Below are 27,241 nucleotides of genomic sequence, written 5' to 3'. Positions count from 1 at the left end.
ACAATGTTATTTTTATATGTGTAGATTTATCCAAAATGTTTCGCAAGAAATGCCGTTTTGTTTCCCAAATTTCCTCCGTTTTTCGAATTCGAATATCTCAGCGAATAATGCACTTAGAGAGAAACGTGGATTTTCTTTCTTTTTTTTTCAACTGGAGAGTAAGAACAACAGCTTTCTAATTGGGTTTTGGGGCACACGGGGACTGCATGAAAAGTTATTTTTTCATTTTAGTAACTATACAATCCCTTGAAACATGAATGGAATATCCAAGTACTACACGTTATTTGGAAACTTTTTCTAATTGGCGGTATGCCTCTAGGTTCACCAGTGAAATACGTCCTCTTACCTATGCACCCTGTATAATAACACTGCCCATATAAAAAAATTATGGTTATCTTATCTAAGTATGGATAGTTTGTCAATTGTATTAGAATTCACGACCCGTGGAGGTATGCTATTCTTTAATCGAGTTATACAATAGATCCTGCGTTTTTCTAAAACAGTTTTCACAAAATGAGTTATAAAGACGAAATTTTAGTTTAGAGAAATAAATTCTTACTTATGTTGGGAAGTTTTTACTTCATGCACTAAACTCAGTTGTGAGTTTTAAAAAAAAAAAATTTCGCTTGTATTCATTGCATGTATCAAAAGTGAAATCAAATGTCTGAGAGGGAAATTGGTTCCTCAAAATATTAACAAAAATTTCTTTTATATGAAAAATAAAACAATAGAAGTTTCTTATTTGTTTCGAATCTCAAAACATTTCTCAATTTCAACCGTTCTTTGAAATTTCCAAAAACAAATTATTTTACAATAGAGATCTCTCTCTTTTCTCTGAAGGAATTGTTGCTCGGAATTGTTTGTATATTCGGTGTTGTTTGTTCTTTTAGAATCAAAGTTCGTCTGGAAAAAATGACAAAAAAAAAAGTTTTCCCCTTCCATATGCCAACTTTAAAAAACTTTATTTTTCAAGGGAAACAGAAAACAAAATCTCCTTCATTTTTTTCAGGAAATTAAATAAAAGAGCTAAAAAATATATACTATATACAAGGTGCATAGCGAACGGAGGATATGGCATTTTACTGATGAACCGTTGATCCTAGAGGTATACTTCCAATTAGAAAAGTTTCCAATAAGGTGTAGTACTCACATGTCATTCATGTTGCATAGTTATTGAAATAAAAAAAATTCAACTTTTTATACAGTTCTTGTGTGCCCCAAAACCCAGCATGAAAAATGTTGCCCTGTATGCCACCAAAAAAAATTTCATGTGCAGTATCTACTGAGATATTCGAATTCGAAAAACGGAGGAAATTCGTCAAAAAAAAAACAGCGGTAAATGTGGAAAAACCATTTCATCAGCATTTAATGCTGTTTTTTTTTTCCCAACTTTCCTCCGTTTTTTGAATTCGAATATCTCAGCAAATAATGCACTTAGAGAGAGAGAGACATGGATTTTTTTTTTCAACTGGAGAGTCAGAACAACAACTTTCTAATTGGATTTTGGGCACACGGGGACTGTATGAAAAGTTATTTTTTCATTTTAATAACTATACAATCCCTTGAAACATGAATGGCATATCTAAGTGCTACACGTTATTTGGAATTTTTTTCTAATTGGTGGTATGCCTCTAGGTTCACCAGTGGGAGGTCATACATCCTCTTACCTATGTACTCTGTATAATAACATTGCCCATAAAAAAAATATGGAATTCTCTCAAAAGGTCAAAGTTGGTTCTTCGAAAACAAAGAGCCATTGTATTATCAGCTTTACCAGAAAGAAAGTTATAGAGACGATGATTACTGGAAGAAAACTCGTCCCCCACCGGAACATGTTCAACAAGATCCTCGGAACTAGTGAGAATTAAATCCAAAATATACAGCAGTACTCCTTGTGGCTTCTGATACCCGCTGATGCAAAAAATGATCGAGCACCAACTTAAGAAAGCTATTCTCATATTGATCTCTAGCTGGTATTTTCTCTCAATCGATACCGGGGCAATAATTTAAATCCCCTAATTATTCTCTTATTGAGAAATTTCCTCATGAAGTTTGGAGATGTAGTTCGGATCCTTATTTGGTGGATTATGACAAACTCCTGCAATAAACTTATGACACTTTTTGTTTTCAAGCCATCCCGTATTTTCAATATTACTACTCGGTATGTCATACTTTCCAGTCTGCAAATATGATTTCACGTGAATCAGACTAAACCCCCCTTTTCTATCAGATGTATCTCTGAAAAAAGTATCGCATCCTATAAGAAGAATTCATCCCCATCGTTTGCCCAAGATTCTGTGGCAATCTTGGCTACAAGGTCTAGGGCTTCAAAGCTATCATAGTTTCTAAAAAAAAAATTTCTCATTACCCAAGCTCCTGGCGTTTATTAGCACACATTCCAATTTGCTCTGTGATTTAGGGTCAATCGAGAAGAAATCCAAGTAACTAAAAATTCTAATTGCCTAATCCGCGTTCTCCCTAACTCACATATATACAATATACAAATACAAATACAACGCCACAACAGGCAAATTGCCCAACGAGGTGGCTGACTTAAGAACATCATGGATCCCCGAGCCATTTTTTGGAGGCCCTACCTACTACTACTACACCACATTTGCACCCCGCCCACACCCCCCCCCCCCCCCGCGAATGAGTGAAGTGTGATTAGTTGACAGTTACCGTTACAGTTACAGTTGTGAGACAGTTACTGATTATATCATTTACGAAACTGTTTCACCAATTATTTGCATGGTATATATTAAGAATATCTATTTTCATTAAAAAATTTTTATGAGAAACTGTTTTGAAGAAATCTTTTTCCAGAGGTTGAACAACACAATAATTGTGCCGTTGACACTGGGCAACTCGTGTCCTGCCCAGGGCTCCAGAACTCCATCTTATTTATAAAAAATTTTGTTCATTATACATTTAGCTTCAATTAAATTTGATTGGATAAGTAGAAAGATTCTCAATCTGGGATGAGGGTACGGAGCTGGATAAGACAAGGGAGAGCGAGAAGAGAATATTGTCCAAATGGGATCATGAGCTGAGAAAGGTTGAGAAATGCTGGGTTAAACCATGAAAATAAGTAAGTTATCTGCTTTCAGAGGATTCCAGTCCCGTTTCTCCCATATTCATTCGTGCATATTGGCATAATTATACACACAGTAATTCAGAAGTCCACGTACAAACTTTTAGAGGAGGTAGAAAACACAAAAACAAAACAGAATCGCATAGAAATGTATAACCGGAAATCCCAACCTGATCAGCTGGAGGATCAACGAAGATGCAGAAATGACCACAACATGCGATACAAGGCCACAACATGCAAAATGCCCAACGAGGTGGCTGAATGGGTAGAAAAACTCTTCAAACGTTTCATTGGATTCATAACTGCGGATGGTAAAAACTTAAGAGCTTAAGAGCACTTGTTGGAAAACTTAACGGGTGCACGTACTGTCCTCGTTTAAAATATCGCCAAATAAAGGGTTTTCCCACCCATTATTGGCTTGCCATTGTTGCATCTTCGTTTATCCTCCAGCTTATCAGGTTGGGGTTTCCGGTCATACATTCCTATCTGATTCTGTTTTGTTTTTGTGTTTTCTTCCTCCCCTTAAAAATTTGTATGTTGAGTTTTGAATCACCCTGTATGTGTATATATATTTTTTTTAAAGAAGAGACGCTAAAGAACTTGGCAAAGACTAGTTGTCAAAGTATAAAAGTCTCTCGAATTTCCTTCAAAGGTTTGTGACTGGAATATTCAAGTTATACTTCTTTATTTCTCTTTCCTCTCGTGTTTTTAATTAAGTTAAAAAGGATGATTTAATCGATTTCTAGCACTGAGAGCACTAAGTTTTGATTACTTTGAGTTGACAACTTGATATTCCGATCAAGTAGTTCCCGAAAAGACTCTTTTACTTTGATTTTCTTCAACAAGGAACTTCATAAGTAAGCGCACATCATTCTCTCTTACCCCTTGGTATTAAATCAATTAAAGCCTCGATTTTTATGCCAGATTTTCAGAGTAAAAATGAAACTATAAAGTCAAACACGCCCATTTTTTTAATTCGCCTTTTTTTTTTTTTCATGAGTACAGTCGGCCCCGCTTAATCAGATAACGCAGAGTTTCTGAACCTAAGGATCAATGAAATATCTGAGATTGGGGATATTCGATGGACCTATAACTTACACCATGATTTACGGAGCATTATTTTTGTCCGTTCCGGTTTAAACAATTGTACCGTTTTTTTAATGAAGCTCATTCGAATTTGTGATCTTTACATCAAATGGTGAATAAAGATAACTATCATAACTTATAAATTACACTATGATAATTATGACTATGTATAAATAATTATCTCACATATATATTTGTCACGATCAACGTTTTTTTTCTTCTTCTTTCGTGAACTACATCGCAATTCACTGCGAGTTCTAGTAGTTCCTCACATGTGTTCCACTCATTCATAGTTTTCAACCATTTCAGCATCAATTGGTGTTTCCAAAAAAGATTGTGCTCTTTCCAAATGTGTGCTTAATTTGCGTACAGGTCTTTCAGAAACCTCACAAATTCTGGGTGTTTTTTTTTCAGATTTGACGCATTTTTTCCTCCATAATTCGAAAACGGTTTGAGATAGGGCAGAGTTGATGGGGTGTTTCATGATTCAATTGGGCTAGTCTATCATCCCCTTCCGTTTAGCAAAATAGATCGGATTCACCCTGTATAAACGTATTTATAAGCAGAGATTTTGACGGAACGTGATCTACGAATGATCGCCTCTCGTCTTGAGAGGAAAGTCCAACAAACTGACTATGTATTTCACTTCTGTCGTGGCATCACTTTATATAAGCAAAAGAAGGGTTCTGGAAATTTCTGGCATGTTCTCGTGATCTCCACTCTTTTTCGAGTTGGCAACATGACATCGCCGAATCAGAGCCGTCACCAAACATGCCAAGTTTGTCGTCAATTTGGCGAGATTTACATGGAAATTCGCTATCAATTACTTACATTTGAAAGAGGACAGAATAAATGATAAATATATAACCACTATTTACATAATTTTCGTGACAATAACTATACAGTACGGAGTAGTGCTCGCCAATACGTGATTCACGAATCAAAATTCGATTTTACTCCTTCAAATTTCATTGACGAGTGAAAATACTCCATCAGATTTTAGGATTTTCTCTCCATACAGTTATTTCACTGTTCCCACTAAAACAAAAGTGCCTCTTTTCACAAAACTACCCTCAAATTTTTTAGAGAGGAGCGAAATTGCACTTCAAAATTATTTTATTGGATAACATTTCAGTACAGTATTATGTCCCACTTAGAAACACCGTTGAGATGAAGCTCCTAATACCACCTATCATATAAAAAACACAACTGTTATAATTTTTTGATGAAAATTAGCGACTGGTTTTTGATTGATGTGCCGCACAAAAAAACAGAAAATGGCTTTTCTCTCTCTCATGAGCTTCTCTCCCACCTTTTTTTCCCCTACGAGGGGGAAAAAGTTGCCATGCCGATAATTATCACCAAAGCGACCCCCAATCTTACACATGTAAACTGACTGCAGTGTTATCCGATGAAATCATTTGGAAGAGTAATTTCACTCCTCTCTAAAATTTTAAGGGATATTTTTAAAAGAGGGACATATTTTTTTCAAGGAAAACAAGGAAATAACTCTACTAACCCTAGACTGCTAATTAAAACAAAAACTGATAATAACTGCATATAAACTTACTGTACATCTACGTTTCTGAGACGTAGAGTTAGTATTTTAGTTATTATTATTATTAATAATCATGCATCTAGGTGCGTATTGGTGAATACTGGGGCCGACTATATATCCAGGTGTTGGTAGCCTAATGCTTAATTTTTTTCGTAGGCTTTCGTCATCACTGCCCCTTACCTCCTAACGAATAATGGTGGGATCAGAAACGTACGCTGGAGGGGGGGGCATGGGGGGCTCTTGCGCCTCCCCCCAGACGAAAAAAATAATTTTTTTTAATGCAAAAATAATTTTTAAAAAAAGTTAAAATTTAGAAAGAATATACCTTTTTATATATGTGTGTGTGTTGTTATAATCGATCTCTGTTAATTTCAATGCTATTTGAAGGGTAAGAACTCAAAATTTGTTTTAAAAAAATTCATTGCGACCCATTCTTTAAGCCATATATGTTAAACCCTTGACCCGCAGACCAAATGTGGCCCTGAAGGTTGTCTGATGTCGTTTGCCCCCCTCCCAAACCTAATTTTGTAAAATTGAACTAAGTGGCACAATTCCAGAGCATTTAAGTGGCCCGTGGCACGTTTTCAGATCACTGAAGTAACCCACGAAACAGTTACAGAACACTTAAGCGATCCGTGGCACATTTAGAGATCCCTTGAGTGACATGTGGCGCAGTTTTAGAGCGCTTAAGCGGCCCGGAAATATTTCCAGAGGATTTCTAGAAGGATCCGTGAAACATTTAGAGATCACTAAAGTGGCTCTGTCGGGGACTTATCAATAGGAAGAATGTTAGTTCAGGTGCCCAATAACTATCGAAAGGTTTGTTTTACGTTTTTGGCGCACCGAATAAGATGCCATTAAGAATATTTCATATTTTCATAAAGGGGGTGGTTGATGACGTAAGCATCATCAAAACCCCCCTACCCCCTTGTCATCAAAACTTGACAAATCGGAAACCCCCCCCCCCATCGATGCTGACGCAATACTTGAATGACCCCTTATAGTTCTGTAAGAATTCTACAGAAAATTCTACTATATTTTTTCCATATCTATATACATACATGCATGTCCAAACTTATGCAGAATCTTTTATCGAATTCAACAGAACCAATCCCCAATCTGGTTTCGGATGAAAACTTTGAGATAACTTCGATTCTAGGATTTCATTGCTGGGAATTCTTACATCGTTCGTAGATTTGATTCCCAGATGTTTCGCGAATACAATATGGAAAGCAAGTCATGCTAACAAAGAGACTGAGGAAACCCGATCTAGGATATTGGTAGGTTTTCGACGTAACTTAGCGATGATGGCTGTGAGATCGATTCCCTTCCGGTTCTGTTATTCTCAACTTGTGATATGGGTACCCCACGGGGGATACGTGGAAAATAATCGGGAATGACGCGAAAACCTAATAACCAGTAAAGTGCAATATATCAATTTCAACACAATATGCAGAGGCACTGTCCCCTAGACATACATAGGAGTACGGAAAAAAAAAACCCTTCCCGCAGTTTTACGATAAGCATGCATGTCTACGAAATATAAGCTTCAAACACATTTCAAGGGGGGTACTCGCGCATCCTACACATTTCTAGGATCATGCAAACAAATCCACCACGACTTCCCAGAGGTGCGAAAACCTCTTAGGTCAGTGGTTCTCACACTTTTGTCACTCATGGCTCCCTTGTCCAATTCATGCGGCTTCCCAGAATAATTTAGCAAATGTTTTTTACACATTATAAACGAACCACTACAAAGCATAAATAGCCACACAAATCAATGTCTTCAGCTCGCCACGACGAACACTTTGGGAAACACTGTCGTGTCATGCGTAAGCCTCCTCCGCAATTTCAGGCCAAGGTAATTCCTACGAATTTCAAGGGTATGCACACCTTTTTAAGCATTTCTAGGAGCACGCAACGCTACAACGCATTTCTGTGGGTATATAAACTGCTTTTTACTGCACACCAACCTCGGTCATACATCACCATACGCAGGGAAATGAAGGCTCCATCCATCGGTGGTCGCCCCAGGTTCGGTAATTAATGAACTTGCTTGTGACGTTCTGTGGCCGGATTTGAACCCATGGACGTAACCTTCCTAGTAGAAGACGAGCATCTTACCACTACGCCACTCGGGCGCTTGGGTATATAAACTAGCATCCTACACACTTTATGTAGTACACACTCCTCTCACGAATTTCTAGGAGCAGGCAACGGTACCACGCATTTCTGTGGGTATATACAGTCGATCCCGCTTATAACGTCCCTACTTATAACGTTTTCCCGCATAGAACGACTTATTCCCGTGGTTTCAACTCTAAGTATTTCTCATTAGTATTTCCAGGTTTTCAAGTATTTCCCATTTACAGCGTTTCCCCGCTTACAACGTTTTATCATAATGGATTTTTTAAAAATGTTATATGCGGGATTCACTGTATATATAAATTAGCATCCTACGTTTCTTCATGTGGTACGCAAAACGTCTAACGCATTTGTAATACAAGCAAAGCTACCACGCGTTTTGCATCCTAAACTAGTATCCTACGCATTCTGGGGGACATTAACACCCTTCTCCCCAAGTGTTTCTAGGAGCATCCTAACTTATAACGCATTTCAATGAATACGGATGCCTAGGAGCAAAACTAGCTTCTCTCGTCTTTCAATGGATGTGCGAAGCTCCTCCGCTTTAAGTTCTTATTACTCATAAGTTAGGAATCCCTGTTCTAGTGTATGTCTAATATTACTTGAATATGATTGCAGTATGATTGCAGTAAGAGGGGTAACAGAATGAATGGAGCATGACTAATAGAGTGTTGATAAGTGCACAGGGTCAGTCATTTTGGTTCGAGCAACCCACGAGTTGAATGGTGATATTATTCCAAATGTGCAACAATAGGATAACTGATCTGGAATTCTCATGGACGAGCGGCTTAGATTTCCTTAACATTGTTCAGTTGTGGTAAAAAAATCGATCAGAATGCTCGGTTTCATTCTTGAAAAGACCTCTTCGAGTTCTCTTAAAACGTCGTTCTTCCGCGGCTTAGTTCATCCTTTACTGGAAAATGCCGTTAGGTTTTGGTGACCATACCTAACAGAGGGACATAGACTTGGTTAAGGAGGTGCAGAGAAGAGCTACGCGTGCTATTGTTGGCACCACAAGGCTTGATCTATGAAGAGAGATTACTTCACTAAACACCAACTCTTGCCATACCGCAATTTATTGCCATTAATGAAATTGGCTGGAAATGGAGGCGCTTTGTATCGGTGGTCACCTCAAGTTATGGAAAATATCTTATCTATATCCTCCCTCTGGTTTGAACTTGGGACCGTAACGGTGGTAGACGAGCATCTTACCACCACGTCACTCGGTCTATGAAGAACGACTGGATTTCTTGAATATGTTTACATTGGAGGAATGCAGGTATCGGGGGTGGTGGTGGGGGGAATATGACCGAAATGCTTAAAATTTTCAACTAGATGGATACGATTAACCATGAGTTATCAATACACCGACAGCTGTTTTGATAAGGGGACACCGATATCTATTGGTACGGGATTAATCCAGGTTGTGGTGTCGCAGGGAGTTTTTCTCTAATGGTATTTTTAATAAATAGAATAGCTTACCTCCAGGGGTCGTGAATTTTGACACAACTGACACGTTTAAAAAAAGAAGTACGATAAGCATATTGGGATAAATCGAGAAGCTATCCATTCTTAGATAAGACAACCATAATTTTTTTTTATGGGCAGTATAGTATTAATTATTAGTTTTTTTTCTCGTGATAGATTATGCTTTTATATTGGGTTGCTCTATTTTAGTTATACTTGACATCCATATTTTTTTATGGGAATAATTTTTTTCAACCACCTCGTTGGGCAATTCGCCTGTTGTGGCCTTTGTGTTTGTATTTGTATTTAATATCAGCTTCTTTTTTCAAGAAATCCGTTCAGGCAAAAACTTACATTGCAGATGTACATTTTTCTACATTATTTTCTGAGACATTTTATGTCGCAGAACAAATCTTTTAATGGCTGTTTCATAGTTATTAGGAAAGGTTTAATAATGTTATGTACTCTTCTAAAGTGTACTTATCCCCGGCGTGGGTGTTTAAAGCTACATAATTTCGTTAGGCACACGTTCAACGCCGGACGCAAACAGATGTTTATTACACTCATACACACACAGAAGCGTGTATATATATATATTCTGCTTAAAGATTTCATTACATCTCAGTACCATTTATTCTTGTTTTCTAAGACTACCTCCTACAACAACAACAAAAAAAATAACATTTAGGGAAGGAAAAAAAAACATTACTAAGTATAGAGCTTTACACATGTTATACACACAAGCCTGCTATGTTATGTCCGCTCACGTTTCCAGTTCCTATTTTCGTCATTCCATGTCGGAAATCAGACGAAGAAAAAAAAAAGAGGTGGCGCATGATTTGGAAAATACGTCACGTATTTCATGACGGGAACGATCAGGGGACGAAAAAGAAGACATTCTAGAAATCTCTTTAATACGTAATAAGCAATGTGACTGGAAAGATTAATGCCCTCTGGGTGTGAGAAATGAAGAACTGGACGTGATATTATTATTATTTATAGAAGGAGATGAGATGGTGATGTGGTTCATCATGTTCTTGAGTATTAATATCTCGATGTGCTTGCTCCTGCGGGAAATCTTCGTTCTGAGGATAGTACTCGACGGAAAATAACCACCAGCTGAACGTGAAGGTGGGAAAATGTTTCTTTAACACTGAGATTGAGCATGGTAATCCGCGACAGCACGCGCGTTAAAATCCTGACTCGAGATTTTGCGTGGAGTTTGCTTCTAGATCCCAGTGTGCGTTTTAGTGATGATACTAAAGTTTTTTTCTCCATTCAAATCGCGTTCTTTGCTCTGTTCACCTACCGTCATGTTGGGAACTACGAGTCAGCGTCATGGCCGCTGGAAAATATCTCGTCACTAACTTTTCCGTTGCCTTCGATAATGCCTTTATCTGCACCATGTTTGGCATTAGGTGGACTAATACCGAAACTCAAAAATGGCCTCCCATAGCCATATTTCGTTCTCTTACACAAAAGTATTTGGTTCTGATCCATTCTTTGGAGGCATTTTAAAAACCACAGGGAAATGTGTTTTTGGATGTCACTAAACACCATTTTGTTTCCTTTATCATAACACGAATTCATGACCAGATTATCGTGTGTTTTTTACATGATATAACGACGTTAAACTTAGATAATAGAGCAAGTAAAAAGCTTATGCACGTGGGTTGAGGAGACGAGTCCACTTTATAAATAATGGGGGTCTATTGGACTCGGGGCTGGATTTAGGTTTGATGGGGCCCTAGGCTATTGAAGGTAATGGGACCCGTTATATGTCCAACTCCATCCGTCCTTTGTCAACGAAAAATTATTGCTGTCTCTCTTGTGTTAAATACATGATATATGGTCATTTATGGACCTAATACGTATCTAAAGTCATTCGCAGATCTTTGAGAAATTTCGCCAAAAACGAAAAGTTTGAGATTTTCGAGACCCTAGGCTGCAGCATCTCTAGCCTTTAACCCAGCCCTGAATCAAGTTGAGTCAAGGGTTTTGTGCGTTAACCACATAGACACATGCTGTGGAACCTCCATAACGAACACTCCCCGTTAGTTATCTCTCATTATCGGACACTTTTGAAAACTTTGAAACAATGAATTTTTCTATTCATAAATGTGTGGACTCTCCCTGTTAGTGGACAAAAATTTCGGTCCCATGGTGTCCGTTATGAGACGTTTCCAATGTAGTAGGCTTTAGGGAAATCGATTCAAAGTTTGTGCCGTCTCGAAAAACTCACTGATTGGTTCGTTTTAACTTGCTTGGGAGTTACTTATAGTTTTAATCACCATTTTTTGATGAAATTAGATTCTCATTATTATAGCGCATTATATGCTCTAAAAAAGTGGCAAAATATGCTCTAAAAATTCTGAAATATGCACGTAAAAATGGAAATACGCACTAAAAATAATATGAATCTGCATTTAAACAACATGGAATCAAAAATACGCGCGAAAAATGAAAAAAAAAATGAATCTAATAATCAGTATGGGACTAAAAATGAAAAAAAAATGCATTAGAAAGTGCTTAAAAATTAAAAAATTCATAAAAATTTCAAAAATATGCATCTAAAAATACTGGAATATGTATTTGAAAATGCAGAAATATGAATTCAAAAATAGCGAAAAATGCATAAAATAAAAAATATGCTTTAAAAATTCTACTCTCCATTGGGGTATCAAAGAATATACTAATATGAATACCATCAAAGAATATATAATATTCAAGGAAAATGATGATAAAGAAATGTATCATGAGAGCGCCCACTTTTTGGTAAAAATTGAACACGAGAGCGCCCATTTCTATACTACTTACGTAACTGAAAAAAAAGTACGCATTTGAAAATGCTGAATTTTCCATAAAGAGGAAAAATACGCGCAAAATAATTTATTTACAAAAAAGAAAAATATATACAAAAATTGTAAAAAAAAGCACGAAAATGAAAAAAAAAAAGCTTTAAAAGCACGGAAATATGACCGAAGAGAAAATTAAAAAGAAGCAGTAAAACTGAAAAATATGCCCAAAAAATGAAGGAAACAAATTCAGAAATACAAAAATATGCATTTTGAAATGCTTAAAAATATGCCCTAAAAAGAACTCGCCTTCAATGGTGCAATATTTTCTTCAAAAAAATCAAAGAAACTTGATTGAATTTGTAGGAAAAGAACATAAAAATAACCTTATAAAAATAAAAACATCAGTACAACTCGATTAATAGAAAAAATTGCTGAAAATGCCAAAAAATACACTTGTTCTAAAAAATTTCCGTGATTTTAAGCCATTTACATGCAGTATCTATAAATCATTCTAAAATATGAAACTGCAAATGCTCTTACGCATGTGTATATTATCTGGGCTCTAATCTTCCTTACGACTTGGTTTAAAGTCGTGTCCGGTCCTTAAGACAACTAAAATTATCTAAATGCCTTAACCATGGCCCCCACATCCTGAAGCAGGGCCCCTAGGCTGGGATCTTTTACGGGCCCCCCGACAAGACTTTCTCGGGGGCCCCTTTTATGATGAATTTATAGTGTGAAAAAAAACAAAAAAATTATTAAAATCCTCCCGGGCCCCAGGGCTGGAGCCTTGTCAGCCCACCCCTTGTGGGGGCCATGGCCTTAACTAACGACAAAAAAAATCTGCGTGAAAAGCTGATGCGTTAGAAGTGAAATGAAGTTTGACATGAGACTAGATTCAACTCCATTAAATTTTTATTTTTTTTATTTTGAACTTTATTTAACATGATGAAATAGCACATAATAATGAAACAAATTCATCAAGAGATCCCTTGGATCTGTATTGATGAACACGAAGTATCGATGAGTAATTACAATGCAATAAAAATTAAATTATTAAATTATTATTTAATAAAAATTAATTAAAAAATTAATAAATTAATTTTTATTAAATTATTTATTAATTATTTAAAATTTAATTTAGAAATTTTAAATTTAATTTTAAATAAGATTGATCTTGTTAATTTTTCTTAGACTTCCCCCTCCAACCCTTAAACTTGACTCACTTGATCTAATTGACCCCTTTAAACCCAAAGACACCCTTCACCCCGTAGAATTCTAACAAGTTTGACATCATATGGAATCATAATTATTGAACCTGCTGTAAATACAATGTGTGGCAGATTTTTTTCAAAAAGAAGTTCTGGCGATAAGCGTGGGTGGCTCTAAATCAGAAGGGGGAAGAGCTTTTTATCGGACTGAAATCTAGTACAAGAGTGAAGATTTAGAAAAAAGGGGAAAAAAAGTTAAGCGCTCTGGATGTGTACAGCGTTATGACAGCGCAGCCAATTAGGAGCTAGCACTGTGACGTCACAAAACTTGCATTTTCGTGTGTGAAATACATTAATATATTAATATCACGAATAGGTCACGAGAGAGAGGGAGTATCTTGCTCTGCGCATGCGCTTTAGGATATTCAGTGCTCCGTGTCCCGATCCAAGCCGCTACTACCCCCTTCCCTCCTCAACTTTATTCTCTTACACAATTGAATGCGTATATTAACATCCTCACCACCACAACCCATCTGCTTCTCATCACATAATCAGTTATTCTACAGAACGGGTTTTGAGGAAAAAGTTTCACTCTTTGTGATGTTTGTGATGAATATTGGCTTCGATCATAATTGAACCCGATGTAAATCCCTGTTGTGGCAGATTTTTTCACTAAAAAGTTCTGGCGACCCTCACGCTCTTTATCTGTTATATGTCGAAGTTTCACTTATAATAATTTACCCGTCTGATTTAAATCGATTTAAAAGCAATGAACGGAGAAATATTATCATGCAGCTAACGTTTCAAATGATTTATTATAGGTTAAAGGTTTCCCTGACACATACTTGATGCGTAAGTCCAACCATCCTTCTAGGTCACGGAGACACGCCTTACATTTGACGAAGAGGTTCTCGGATGACATGAGGGTAAGAACCAATTTATTGATCGATATTTCTATCAATTTAATTCGATAGCGATGCTAATGACCGATATAAACGGGATCCGGAAATTTAGCCAGCCCAGACCGCATAAGTGACCGAGTGAGTAATTGTGTGCTAGACCAAATGATTTGGGGAGTGACCATATGAGTGGCCATATAAGTGGGTGAATGGTTGTAAGAGTGACTGTATGGTTGAGTGAATGACCATATGAATGATCAAGTGAGTGACTGTTTGAGTGGGTAAGTCACCGTATTAGTGACCAAGTGAGTGAGTGAGTGTATGAGTAACCAAGTGACAGTATGACATCGTTATAACGATAAAATATCGTTACATCGTAATTTCGCTATATCAAAAAACATTTTTGTATTATTCACATTTTTGCAGCCTACTTATTATACTTATTTTTCAAGGGGCGAAAGGTCCAACTCACACAGTCACTCACTTGGTCTCATGGGGTCGGAATGTCGGAAAATTTCCATGAACCATATAAATGTGGTGGAATTGAACTTCGGAAATGGCCGACATCTTTTCATAATGTGTCCGACAGTGAGAAGGGCCAAAAGATAAATCTTACTGTTAATTCATTGAAAATAACTTCCCTGGTTAACCTTTCATTTGGTTACATTCTTCGCAATTTTTACAATTACACATTATATTTCTTACATTTTTCGAATGAAGGGATTGTATATTTTGATCTCGTTTTGGCATTGATGCTTCAAAACAACTCCTAAACGTTCTATTCTTACTAGTGAGTTGTTCATGAAGTTTCTATAATTACCAGCAGAATGACTCAAAGATATGTCTCTTGTTTCTTGACAAGCCAAGCAAGAATGATTTGTAACTTTTACATTTTGGAGGGGGGGGGGGACTACCATGTGTGGAGGAGACATATTGCTGTGAATTCTTCAACAATGATAAAAAAGTAAGTTCGCAAACAGTATGTGTCGTTTCTTTTGCATTATTCAAATCTATGTAAATCATATAAATTTAGTGGAAATACCCTGAAGTGCAACATCCCATATTTTTTCAAATATTGACAATAGTAATTTTTTTTTTGGCCGTGTAATACATTCAGAGAACTTCATTTGTTTAATATATAACCCTTCAAATTTTTCTCCTCTGGATATTTCAATGCTTGCCAATTAAAGTGTTAAATGTACTCGTCACCGTATGTTAAGAAAAGGCTTAACTCGAAATTTCGCCATCGACAGGTCGAGTGGGCCGAACAACAAGTAGCGAGAAAGCGATCAAAGCGTGGTTTCATCCCGGTTTTCCGGAAGCATATCCACAGATTTCCTGGACGTAAGGATATCGACCGTTTCAACGACGATCTCTGGCCTGATCAATGGTATCTGGTAAGTTCTATCTTTTCGTGTTATAATCTCAGCATTGAAAAGCCCGGTGGCGTCGGAGTCGGGGGTGCTTGAGCACACTCACTGTAATCTGTGACATGGTTCTGAGCACTCAAAATTGATTCAGAAATCAAAATTTCCCGCATGACATTCAAGACGAGCACCCTACGGGTTCGAAAGCACTTCCGACGTCCCTAAGAGCTTCAGATGGACTTGAAAGAAGGAAAAAAAAAACCTCAAATATATATATAAATGCCTTTATTGATATTATCTTTGTTGATATATATGATACGGATCTTACACTCTATTTTTCAATTAAAGCATGATACAAGAAGCATGGAAGACTTACCGAGGCTTGATCTCAGAACCACACCTGCTTGGGAACTAGGCTACACGGGGAAAGGAGTCGTCGTCACCGTGATGGACGATGGTGAGTTCAAATCGGAGTATACTTCAAGAGTTTAGATAGGAATTGCTTTTGATAAAATTGAATTTATATTAAGAAAATTTCACAATTATTTTTGAAAAATGTTCTAGAATAGCGGTTCCTAACCTTTGGTACGCTAACCCTTAGAGCACGGGTTTCCAACTGGTGGGTTCCGCGACAGCTTTTTAGGGGTTCCGCATGATCAGACGCCACGAAATCTTTACAAATCCCGGATCCCGAAGAGCTTCCAAAGAAGAAAACTTGCTTGCTGCTGGTATTCGCAAAGCCTACTTTAGCAAAAATCTTTGTTTTAAATTTAAACGAGATAGTGTAGCGTTTAGAGAAAAGTCCAGATCACTTGGATGACTAACCTAGAGAATGTGGAAGCATGTGAATGACCAAAAGAATGACCCGATGAGCGAGGGATGAAAAAAATTACCTAAAGGGTGTGCAACCATCAATGTAGGAATAAAAATTTTCCTTTCCCCGCGAGCATCTCAACTGAAATCTTTAGTGGAGCCTCCTCAATATTAAGTTTATAGTGTAAAAAATCGACAACTCAGATAAACACCCTATAATTCAATGATTCGGTTCATGATTAATCAACGATTTCATTTCATGATTAAAGCCAAAAATTCTGCGCCAAAATTTTACCAAAAATATTTTTCGAAATTTTTCCGGTCTTTCATGTGTGCTAAAATTGGTGGTATTTGCAATTTTGTTTGGTGAATTTTATGTAAGAAGTTTTTTAGCAGATTCTCTGGCATATTCTGCTCGGTGTTTGTTATGCTGATATTACTTCCAAAACAGTTGTCTCCTCCGTTATCAAGCGATGTTGACAACTTGTGGGACACTCCATTGGGAAGATAATTGAGTGAAGATAAGCGTTTTTCTTACGTTTCATTGCTCAAATTAAGATTACTACGAACTTTTAAAAATTAGTAAAATTCCGCTTTGTTTTGGGGTGAGTATTGCCACGGGAGTTTCGACAGCTGTAACTGTGCTGTAACTGTAACTTCAGTAGACAAAAGTTTTACTTTGGTAAGTAAGGTTTTTATTGAAAAAAAACGAATTTCAAGGGAGTTAACATACCTTGAAGCTTTTGAAGAAGTTTGGGGGGGGGGGGGGATAAGAATACCTTAAATGTATTTACATGGGTACGCTGTTCCTCCCTTCCCGAAGACACAATTCAATGATACGTACAAGCTTTCTACGCATTTCCTATGTGCCTTAAGAGCATAGTGAAATACGCCTCCTTCGCATTTCTACAATAGGCTATTATGTATTTCTACGAGTAAGCAAATCTCATACCCATTTCAGGGAAAAAAGGGTAAACATCCCTTGAACGCATTACTATGGGTACGCAGACCCTCAAAAGCAGAATATGCCGAAATCTGTGACGGACGTCGAAGAACGATCTGGAGAATTTGCAGAACTATCTGGAAGAATTTTGAAGAAAAGGAGGTAGAGAACACTATTATTGGAATTTTTACCGCAGAACATTTTCAGTCAGCCGAGGGCTCGTTGCAGAACAATGCAAAACATTTTGCTTTGGCGACGACGGACCACCTACACATTTCAATGCGTACGCATTCCAACGTATTTATACAGTAAGAGTAAGCAAAGATTTCTACATATTCTTCATGCATTTTTAGAGGTTAAGCAGGCTTCCTACGCATGTCGAAGGGTACGCACGCCTCCTGCGCATTTTTATAGGAAAAACCAGACATGTGTCTCCACGTTAATATTCCCATGGAACCTCTAGCGCATTTTTACAGTAGGCGAACGCATTGTAAAACACACAAACGTATTTCTACATCACGCTAACGCATTTCTACAGTAAGCCAAAGCATTCTACAGCAGGCCAATGCATTCTATAACCCACAAACGCATTTCTAAAGTAGGCCAACACATTCTTACAGCACACCAACGCCATTTCTACAGTAGGAGTTTGCTTCGATATCTCAATGAGATGGGAAGCGGGATGTGTTTGGTTTTCAAAGTAGGAGTAAGCACGTTTTTCCTACGCATTTTTCAAGGGATACTACACTGGTGTAAGAAATTAAGAGAATTTGCAGACCTGGTCGATTATCTCTAGAACTACTGTACCGATTTTAATGAAATTTGATATGTACATACATTGATACAATACAAAACAAATAACCATTCATTAATTGTAATACACACGCATGATCGTGCGTAACATTCGTTGGAGTCGGAAGGTATGAAACAGCGGTTGCAGAATAAACAAAAAAATGGGTTAATAGATGGGTTAATAGGGGGTATGGTCCCCTTTTACAGATATAGAGGTCTCGCAGCGTGATTTCATACTTGAAATAAGGCAGTTTATCATTTCCTGTGGCAATTGGTCCTACTCGTTCAGCAACGCTGTTTTCATTCCCTGGATGGTTCCCGGAGGGGGGTTGCGAGTTGCAATTTCCCTCCCCAGAGCGTCCCAGACATGCTCTATAGCAGTGGCATGAAAAGTTGACATTTTTATTTTAATAACTATGTAACCCCTGGCAACATGAATCAAATATGTTTCGTATATATATATATATTATATACATATATTTATTAAAATGCAAATATTGTCTCCTCATACAGTCCCCGTGTGCCCTAAAACCCAGTAAGAAAGTTGTTCCCCCCCTCCCCCGTCTCTCCTGATGCCAACAATAAAAATTGCACTTTTCCAAGTGGAAAAAAAACAGCGTTAAATGCGGGTAAAACTGTTTTTCCACATTTAGAGATGTTTTTTTCCCCAGATTTTCATATCTCTGAATATTGCACTTGGAAACGTGGAATTTTTTTTTTTGTTGTTGTGATCAGGAGAGACAGGGAAACAACTTTTCAACAGGGTTTTCGGGCATGCGGGGACTATATAAAAAATTAATTTTTCTATTTTGATAGCTATACAACCCCTTCGAACACGAATGCAATATCTGAGTACGACACGTTATTCGGGTACTTTTTCCAACTGGAAGTATGCCTCTAGGACCAATGGTTCACCAGTAAAATGTCATATGCCCCGTTACCTATGCGCCTTGTATATTAAATATAGTACGGACTGTTATGTGAAGTATTGTGCCAAAGCCTCCTAGAAGTACCTCCTAGTAGTATCTAGGAGGCTTTGATTGTGCTGTGTTTAAGCCAACTCGCTCGTTGCTTCGTTCGCCTGCGAGAGAGCGGCCATATTACGAACTAAAAAGCCACTTGAAGGTAACTTGTCATCCAACGAAATATCAGATTTTCACCGTATCGAAATTAAAGTCAACAAACTGATAAGAGGGGGTTTCGGATTTGCTGACTTTTGGTGACAGGGGTGGGGGGGGGGGGGTTTGAAGGTTGCTTATGTCATCAACCACCCATTTTTTGAAGATATGAAATATTCTAAGCTGCTGACGAAATTTTGCTGACGAGGGGGAGGGGGGATCAGTGTTTTGCTGACTTTTGCTGACAGGGGGGGGGGGGGGCAGGGGGTAAAAAATGGCTGAAAATATGCTTACGTAATACTTGAATGGCCCCCTTATTTATATTTTCCGATGGGCTTGAAATCCTGATAATGAATCAATATTATGTTCACATCAACAGTTTTGTCACTTTGTTACGCAATGCCAAAATCCGTATATACCGGGTGACTCGAAATGTTACGTCGTCCGCCAAAGCAGTCCCCCCCCCCCTCCTTGTAGAATTTGCAGCGAATTCTGCAATGGCACTAACAATTTTAAGGGAATTAAAATTAATTTAATACTTTAGAATACTTTAAGAAATTCATTTTTAAAAATATTGTTGGTGCTGCTACCTACTTTCAAAATCAGAAGTGCCTTATGTGGTGATGACGATGCTCAGGTATAAAAAACTAAATTCTTCATTCAGCTAAGCTCCTTATAAACAAAACTTATAAACTGATCTGAAAGATCAAAATTCCAGTTCAATTATGTCTTTCCAGACCCAAGGGGACATCCAAAATAAACGTCCTCCACACAAGCAAACGACAGGTAAGACCGTAAAAAGTGAATTTTTCCACTCCCCACTTTATAGTAATGTGCTGCCATCTAATGTCAAATTTGAAAGCGACTCATGTGGTGAAGATGAAGTTCAAAGTGAAAAAAACTATATTCTTTATTCCACTCAGTTCCTTATAAACAAAGCTCGTGAACTGAACTGGAAATTTAAACTATACGTTCGGCTATTTTATTTGAGCATAAGGAGACGTCCCAAACAAAGAGCCTCTTAATGAGCAGACGACAGAGAAGAAGTCGGTTCCCTACGAGTTAAGCCCACAAACAGAACTGGAAGTTTGAACTGCAAGTTCGGTTATTTTTTAAGGACACAAGGAGAAGTCCAAAACAAGTAACCTGGAGAGAAGCAGACGACAGAGATTATATATTACAGGAGGGAGCATCCAGCCACCGCGACTGCAGCAACATGAAATGCAAGGAAATGACGTGACTCGGTCAAAACAAACTTCCCGCCTGGCAATTTCCCCCATAGAAATGTACAGTTCGGTCTCTAAATATTGGGTTTTAAAGATTTAAAAAAAGGATAAAGAACTCATCAAAGGTGAAAAAAGATTCAATTATTTATTTCACTAATACTGGAATCATTTCTTTTATCAATCCTGGAATTTTCCTTCATTATTTTTTTTATTTTCCTTCATTAATTCTGGAATTATTTCCTTTATTAATTATTTTATTTCTTTCATTACTTCTGAAATAATTGCTTTCATTAATGCTGAAATTATTTCTTTAATTAATGCTGGAATTTTTTCTGCCATTGATTCTGAAATTATATCTCATTAATTCTGGAATTGTCTCTTTCATTAATTTTATAATTATCTCTTTCATTAATTCTTTCACTACTTTTGGAATTATCACTTTTATCAATGCTGTAATTATCTCTTACATTAATTATAGAATATTTTCTTCCATTAATGCTGAAATTATCTTTCTTTAATGCTGAAATTATAACTTTCATTAATTTTGGAATTATCTCGTCCATGCTGAAATTATTTTTTCATTCATTGTTTTAAACTCCTATTTATGCCATAAGAAAATAACGGGGGATGGTGTTTGTTTTCGCCGAGTCACGTGATGTTCCGACGAAATATGTTGGGGGGGGGGCAGTTCTCAGCACTGCCAAGGCGGAGACCGCTGACGGCCTACTCTCTCCAGAGGCTTGATTTATATACTGTTGGTGCTGCCATTCAATCTCGAAATTTCAGGCAACTCATGCGATGATGAAAGAGAGATTCTTTGTCATTTTTTGGCATAAAATTTTTTTATGAGACGAAAATTTCGTAAACATTTGCAACAATCGATTTTATGTAGAAAAAATAATTATTTCTTTCCACAAAAACATTCGGACAATATGGATGATCGAACAAATAAGTGAAAACACGGATTATGTGGTCTTCAGATAGGGTTACCAGATTCAGAACTGAAAGAGGAGGACGCCTGGTGCGAACTTTAGGCAGTGCCGTCTTAACGCACGCTTCCCCCACCCCGAGCCGTGCCCGAAGGTCCTCAAGAGAAGAGGTGCCTCAGAAAAGCGAGACATACTTGAATTTTCCGAGAATTTTTCAGGTAGGGCCTCCAAAAAATCCCTTGGCTCGGGGGCCTATGATGCTATTACAACGATCTTGCCTGTCAGCCCTACTCTTGCGGGGGTCATGGAATTCTAGTACTTGATTCCTCTATTAATTTACATTAATTACACAAAAATAGCAATAAAAAATTCGAAAAATGATCAAAGTTATCGAATTGCAACGTACATTTTATAAATAGATGATGAAGCGCTTTAAAAGTATGGGAAAAATTTATGTCTGTTCAATATGGTTCGAGCCACGATGAAGTGTCAGCAGGTGGACCACGCGCCAATTATTATTAATAATTCATGAATTTTGTAAAATTAATTCAAATGCCGTTCCATCTCAATGGATCGTGTTTGATTACGATCTAGACTATCAACGCGTTCCTGAAATAATGAAAAAAATGAGCGTAATAGAATATGCGTTCTTTGTGAAAAAAAAAATTTCCCCTTCAAGATTTACGTCCGTAACTCGAAAAGTTTGTAAGTCGGGGAGCAACTACATAAAAAATTTTTTAGAGGGAGCCGCAAAAAATTTTTTTTACATTGGGCCGCAAAATTCTCCTAAGCCCGGACCTGTCTCCCATTTTTGAAATTAAATATCTCAGGGAATAATGCAGTTAAAAACATGTAATTTGTTTGTTGGGCTCAGAAGAGAAAGAGCAACAACTGTCTTATTGGAAGTTAGAGGACGGGGGGGGGGGTGGATATCGTATAAAAATCTTAATTTTTTTTATTTTGTATACACTGTATTTTCATCCTCAAAACTCGTACAGGGTAATTTCTGGTCACATTTTGAGAACTTTTTAAAATTAGAACCATACCACTACGACGAACGGTTGATGAATAAAGGCTGTAACAACACTGCAAGGAGAAAATATTGAATCTTAGAAAGGCCATAATATTAAAAATAGGCAGGACCGCAACTAGTGGAGGGGGGGGGGATGAAGCAGGCGAGTCTGGTGCCCCGGGTGCATTACAAAAGGGGGACTTAAATTTAATCATTCAACCTATACTTCAGCATTACGGAAGGTGCCTAAATGAGTGGTTGCCCCGGCTAATCAAGTATCCACTTGCGGCCCTGCCCCCCCCCCCCAGTGGGTATTTTATTTCTGAAAAACTCACCGTTATATATATTGGGTATTTTTTCTTTTTAGATACATTCTCAAGTTTGTAATTTACACATGGTAGCATTTCTTTTACTTCTATAGATCAAACTACACAGTTGATCCACAAATGACCCACAAAAATCATGTCCTTATTCTATAGAACTTGGTTTACTGCATGGGCCCATCTGGGCACTTCTAGCACCGGGGTGTCAAGTGGTGTGCCCGAGTGCATTGGTGGTAAGATGCTCTTCTACCATCATGAAGGTTGTTGTCAGGGTATCGGGTTCGAACCCAAGGGAGGATGTAGATAAGATATTTTCCCTAACGAACTCGAGGCGACCACCGATAGACAGCGCCTTCACTTCCAACCCATCTCACTAATGGCAGTAAATTGCGATGTGGCCAGAGTTGGTGTTTGGTGAAGTAGCAATAAATTCTGCCCGGATAGCTCAGTCGGAGTGACAATTAGATCTGGTTCCCATTTTCAAGAGTAAATATGCATGTAGGTAGGAATTTTTAGCTAGGTAGTAGTGCCTCTCTCAGAAAAATCGCTTTCTACGGGGGCGTGTGATAATGTTAAGACAGCCCTGGGCGTACTTTATGAAAATTGTGAAAAGCTAATCAAAAAACTCAGCAAAATAATGTGGTCTAGTTTGCAATATTATTAGATTCTCATCTTTCGTGCCATTCTTGTGATAATGATCTTCAACTATACAATCAAATGTTCTTAAAATTTTAGGACCTTCTATCGGATGATGGATGTTGAAAAAAAAATCGTGTATTAAAAAAAAAAATACCATATGATATCTTTTTGGTGGTGCCCCTTTTGTACTGATGCCCAAAGCACGTGCTTATGTTGCTTAATGGTTAATCCGATCCTGTGGCTGCGCACATGATTTCGCTGGAATGAATGTTTCAAACAAATATTTAAAAAATTTTCACACTCTCTTATTTTAGTTCATTTTTTTAAGTTCATAGTATGGCTACAACATGAACCTATATCCTTGATACATTATTGAAAACGATGTGAAAGATTGAACTTTTCAATTGTGATTCATTTCTGTGTGGCTACTCCCTCATTATATACTACTTTTATCCGCATGAAGAGAATAAAATTAATAAAACTGCTTGCTATCACTTTTTGTGATTTTTATCACTACAACAATGCGTATTTTGGAAGCTACAACTGACATTTTCTCAACGAAACCATAATCATTTACACAAAAATAAACTAATTTGAAATAATACAAATTTCATCCAGTACAGTAACTTGATGACATTGTGCCGTCTTCAAGCGCAGAATTTATATTGATTGAAAATAATTTATTCTAATTTTTTTACTGTATTCTATTACGTTTATTTTGCTCTTTCGTTATTTTCATAAATTAAAAATTAATCAAATTAAATTCAAACATATTTACATAATTCAGACAATTTTTGAATAACTATCTGCTAATGGAAAAACGAGGGGGGGGGGGGAGTAGAAAATTATTCATGTTCGCAAGAGGGGGCCATAGGAATGAGAAATGCTTGAAAGGGGGCCATGGACAAAAAAAGGTTGAGAACCACTGCTCTATAGGGTTAAGGTCTGGAGATCTGGCTGGCCAATCCATCCGGCGAATATCCTCACTCTCTAGAAAATCGTCGAGCAGAAGAGCTCTATGTGGCCTCGCGTTATCGTCCATTAAAATGAACTCAGGGCCAACTGCACCCCTGGAAAGGCGAACATAGGGCTCCAAGACCTCATCCCTATACCTCACACCAGTCACAGTGCCTCTTTCAAAGACAAGGAGAGGCATCCAACATTATGCCTGCCCAGACCATTAAACCTCCTCCGCCATAATGGTTGATTTCGCGGACATTGGAGGGTAGGTAGCGGGTCCCTGGTTCTCTCCATATGAACGTACGGCGAGAACCGGTGCTTAGGCTGAACCGGGACTCATCAGTGAAGAGAACGGTCGCCCATTGATCCATACTCCAATCTCTATGCACCATGATAAACGGATTCTCCTGTCCTTAGAAGTGAGCGGGACGCAAATAGCAGGTCTTCTTGCAAACAACTCTCTCTCATGAAGTCTTTTGGAAATAGTCACCCTTGATACACGGGTTCCTGTGGCTGCATACAAGTCACGAGAAAGCTGAGAAGCTGTAGCACTCCTGTTACGCCTCGCTATAATCGACTAATGGCGATCTTCTTTGAGCTACGACGGTAGCTCTTGGACGACCTTGCCCAAGCTTTCTCTCGATGGATCCGGTATCCTGGAACTGTTTCCATAAGTTACACACGACGCTGGGCGTTAAATTGAACTCTCTACAAATCTGAACTTGAGATTGGCCTGCTTCTAGCCTCCCCACAATTCGCCACCTCATTCCATCATCTAAACGTTGGTGGTTACTCACTTTTACTGTTACAATTTGAAATTAACCGATTGCTGCAAAATAACACCAATTCGCCGAGGTGTGCTAGCGAACAACTTACTTACGTGCGCTTATAAAGCCTGCTTCTCTACTGGCTCCGCCTACACACATGTGTACGCTTACGTATTTGACGTACAAGATTTGCATTTTGATCTAGAAGCAGCGGTTTTACATTCAGTTCAGTTCTTTTCATGAAATTCGATAAAATATACAAATTCTCTTAATTTATTTCACCAGTGTACTACAGTAGACTCTCGGTAATCCGGCATACATCAGACCAGGAGTACGCCGGATTACCGTAAACGTCTTAATACTGGAAGATCTCCGAAAAAACAATGAATTAATAAATTATTTGTGGTGTAAATTATTATTGGTGTTCGTTGAAACGGGATTCGACTGTAGTTCGAGAAATAGATGGCAGATGACTGCACTATAATAAGCATCATACAGAAACAAACAATTTTTGGCTTCATATGGCGTTTCGTTGATGAAAATCTGGCGTACGGTAGCTTAAATAATTTATTATTAATTGTTTTTTTTGGAAGTTACCGTACACCAGATTTTTATCAACGAAACGCCATATGAAGCCAAAAATTGTTTGTTTTTGTATGATGCTTATTATAGTGCAGTCATCTGCCATCTATTTCTCGAACTACAGTCGAATCCCGTTTCAACGAACACCGTTATAGCGAAAATCTCATTTTAACGGACACTTTTCCAATCCTTCAGATAAATTTACACATAGCAACAATACAAAAACTCGTTAATTCCTTTACGAAGTGATTTCTCCGGTCTCTTGGAGCTCGTTATAACGGGATTCGACTGTATGAGTGAAATGTAATGATTGAAGGATTCATACCGTTGTAGGCCTGTTTCTCTGTGTGGCAATACTTTTTCAAATTGTTACTAAGGATTTGAACGCATTTCTAGTAGCATGCATGACACACGTGCCTTTTAATGGAGTATACAAGAATCTCACATACTTTTTTTTCAGGAAATAGCAAGCCTCATGTGTATTCTTAAGGGGGGAGGGTGAATGAAAACGTTGGGAACCACTGTTCTAGAAAAAAAAAGTTAACACTGTTTTTTTAACACCATTTGTTTTCTGAATGACTTTCTAGGTCTTGAGTGGAACCATACAGACATCGCAGGCAATTATGTGAGTATATGAGCAATCCTCTCAATTTCCTTTCCTCCTTTTCTAAGAAAACATTCATTTCACATTCAAATCATAAGTTCATAAAATGTCATCAAATATTCTCTATCCACATTAATTGCCCTTGAATACTTGTTGTTTCCCGCCACAGGATCCAGAAGCGAGTTGGGATAGCAATGATAACGATTCGGATCCGTTCCCGAGATACGATCTCTCAGGCTCGAACAAGTTCGTATGAAGAAAAGCGTCGTTCTCTCCGAATTGCATCCTCATTATACATCATTTATGACTCTTTTCTTATTTGAATTCATCAATTTTAGTTTTATGTTCATTATGAATACAATTTTACGTCAACATTTCTAGAGGCGTTAAAGGTTTCGGCGAGTTTCTCGCCAAATAATGATACAAATACAATGCCACAACAGGCAAAATGCCCAACGAGGTGGCTGAGAACACAGCATCGCACACTGAGGTCTAATCTTTGAATTAAATTATTTTATTCAATGCTTTTCCTTTATTTATCGATTAATTGAAATTAATTAAGTAAATTAATTAATTAATGCAAAATTAGTGCAATTTTTATTGGCCTAAAGATCGTTATTTCCTAGTGTTTTTTTTTAATGTTTCTAATATTTTCAGTCGTATTTCTGGTGGTTTTTATGTTAACCATCTTCACATAATAATATAAAAGACAGGTCGCAGCACCAGCAAGAACACGAACGAAGCTCAACTCTGACAACCCACACATCCAAAACACACATTCCGGCATGTACCGATTCGTTAAAAATTCCGCAAAAGAGTGTGCATTCCCCCCCCCCCCATCGACGATGTTGTCTTCAGGGGTGCTCTTCGCTTGATGATGGGCATAGGCAACGCTCGTGACTCGAGAA

At 37.7% G+C, this 27,241-nt stretch overlaps 1 protein-coding gene across 3 annotated transcripts in view; it reads left to right on the top strand.

Moving 5' to 3' along the window:
• The window catches only part of LOC149071178 (neuroendocrine convertase 1-like), a 57,645-nt gene that overhangs the window by 9,030 nt on the left and 21,374 nt on the right, over positions 1 to 27,241 (top strand). For all 3 annotated transcript variants that reach the window (XM_089248116.1, XM_089248117.1, XM_089248115.1), the window contains exons 3-7: positions 14,181 to 14,285; positions 15,512 to 15,655; positions 15,974 to 16,082; positions 26,317 to 26,354; positions 26,503 to 26,579. In XM_089248116.1, coding sequence (XP_089104242.1) covers positions 14,181 to 14,285; positions 15,512 to 15,655; positions 15,974 to 16,082; positions 26,317 to 26,354; positions 26,503 to 26,579 — 473 coding nt within the window. The remainder of the gene's footprint in view (positions 1 to 14,180; positions 14,286 to 15,511; positions 15,656 to 15,973; positions 16,083 to 26,316; positions 26,355 to 26,502; positions 26,580 to 27,241) is intronic.

Source organism: Pholcus phalangioides, unplaced genomic scaffold (genome assembly GCF_987345545.1).
Source record: "Pholcus phalangioides strain wild (caught in Gottingen) unplaced genomic scaffold, Ppha-v1.0 ptg000019l_1, whole genome shotgun sequence".
Lineage (NCBI taxonomy): Eukaryota > Metazoa > Arthropoda > Arachnida > Araneae > Pholcidae > Pholcus > Pholcus phalangioides.
This window is presented reverse-complemented; position numbering and strand designations above follow the sequence as displayed.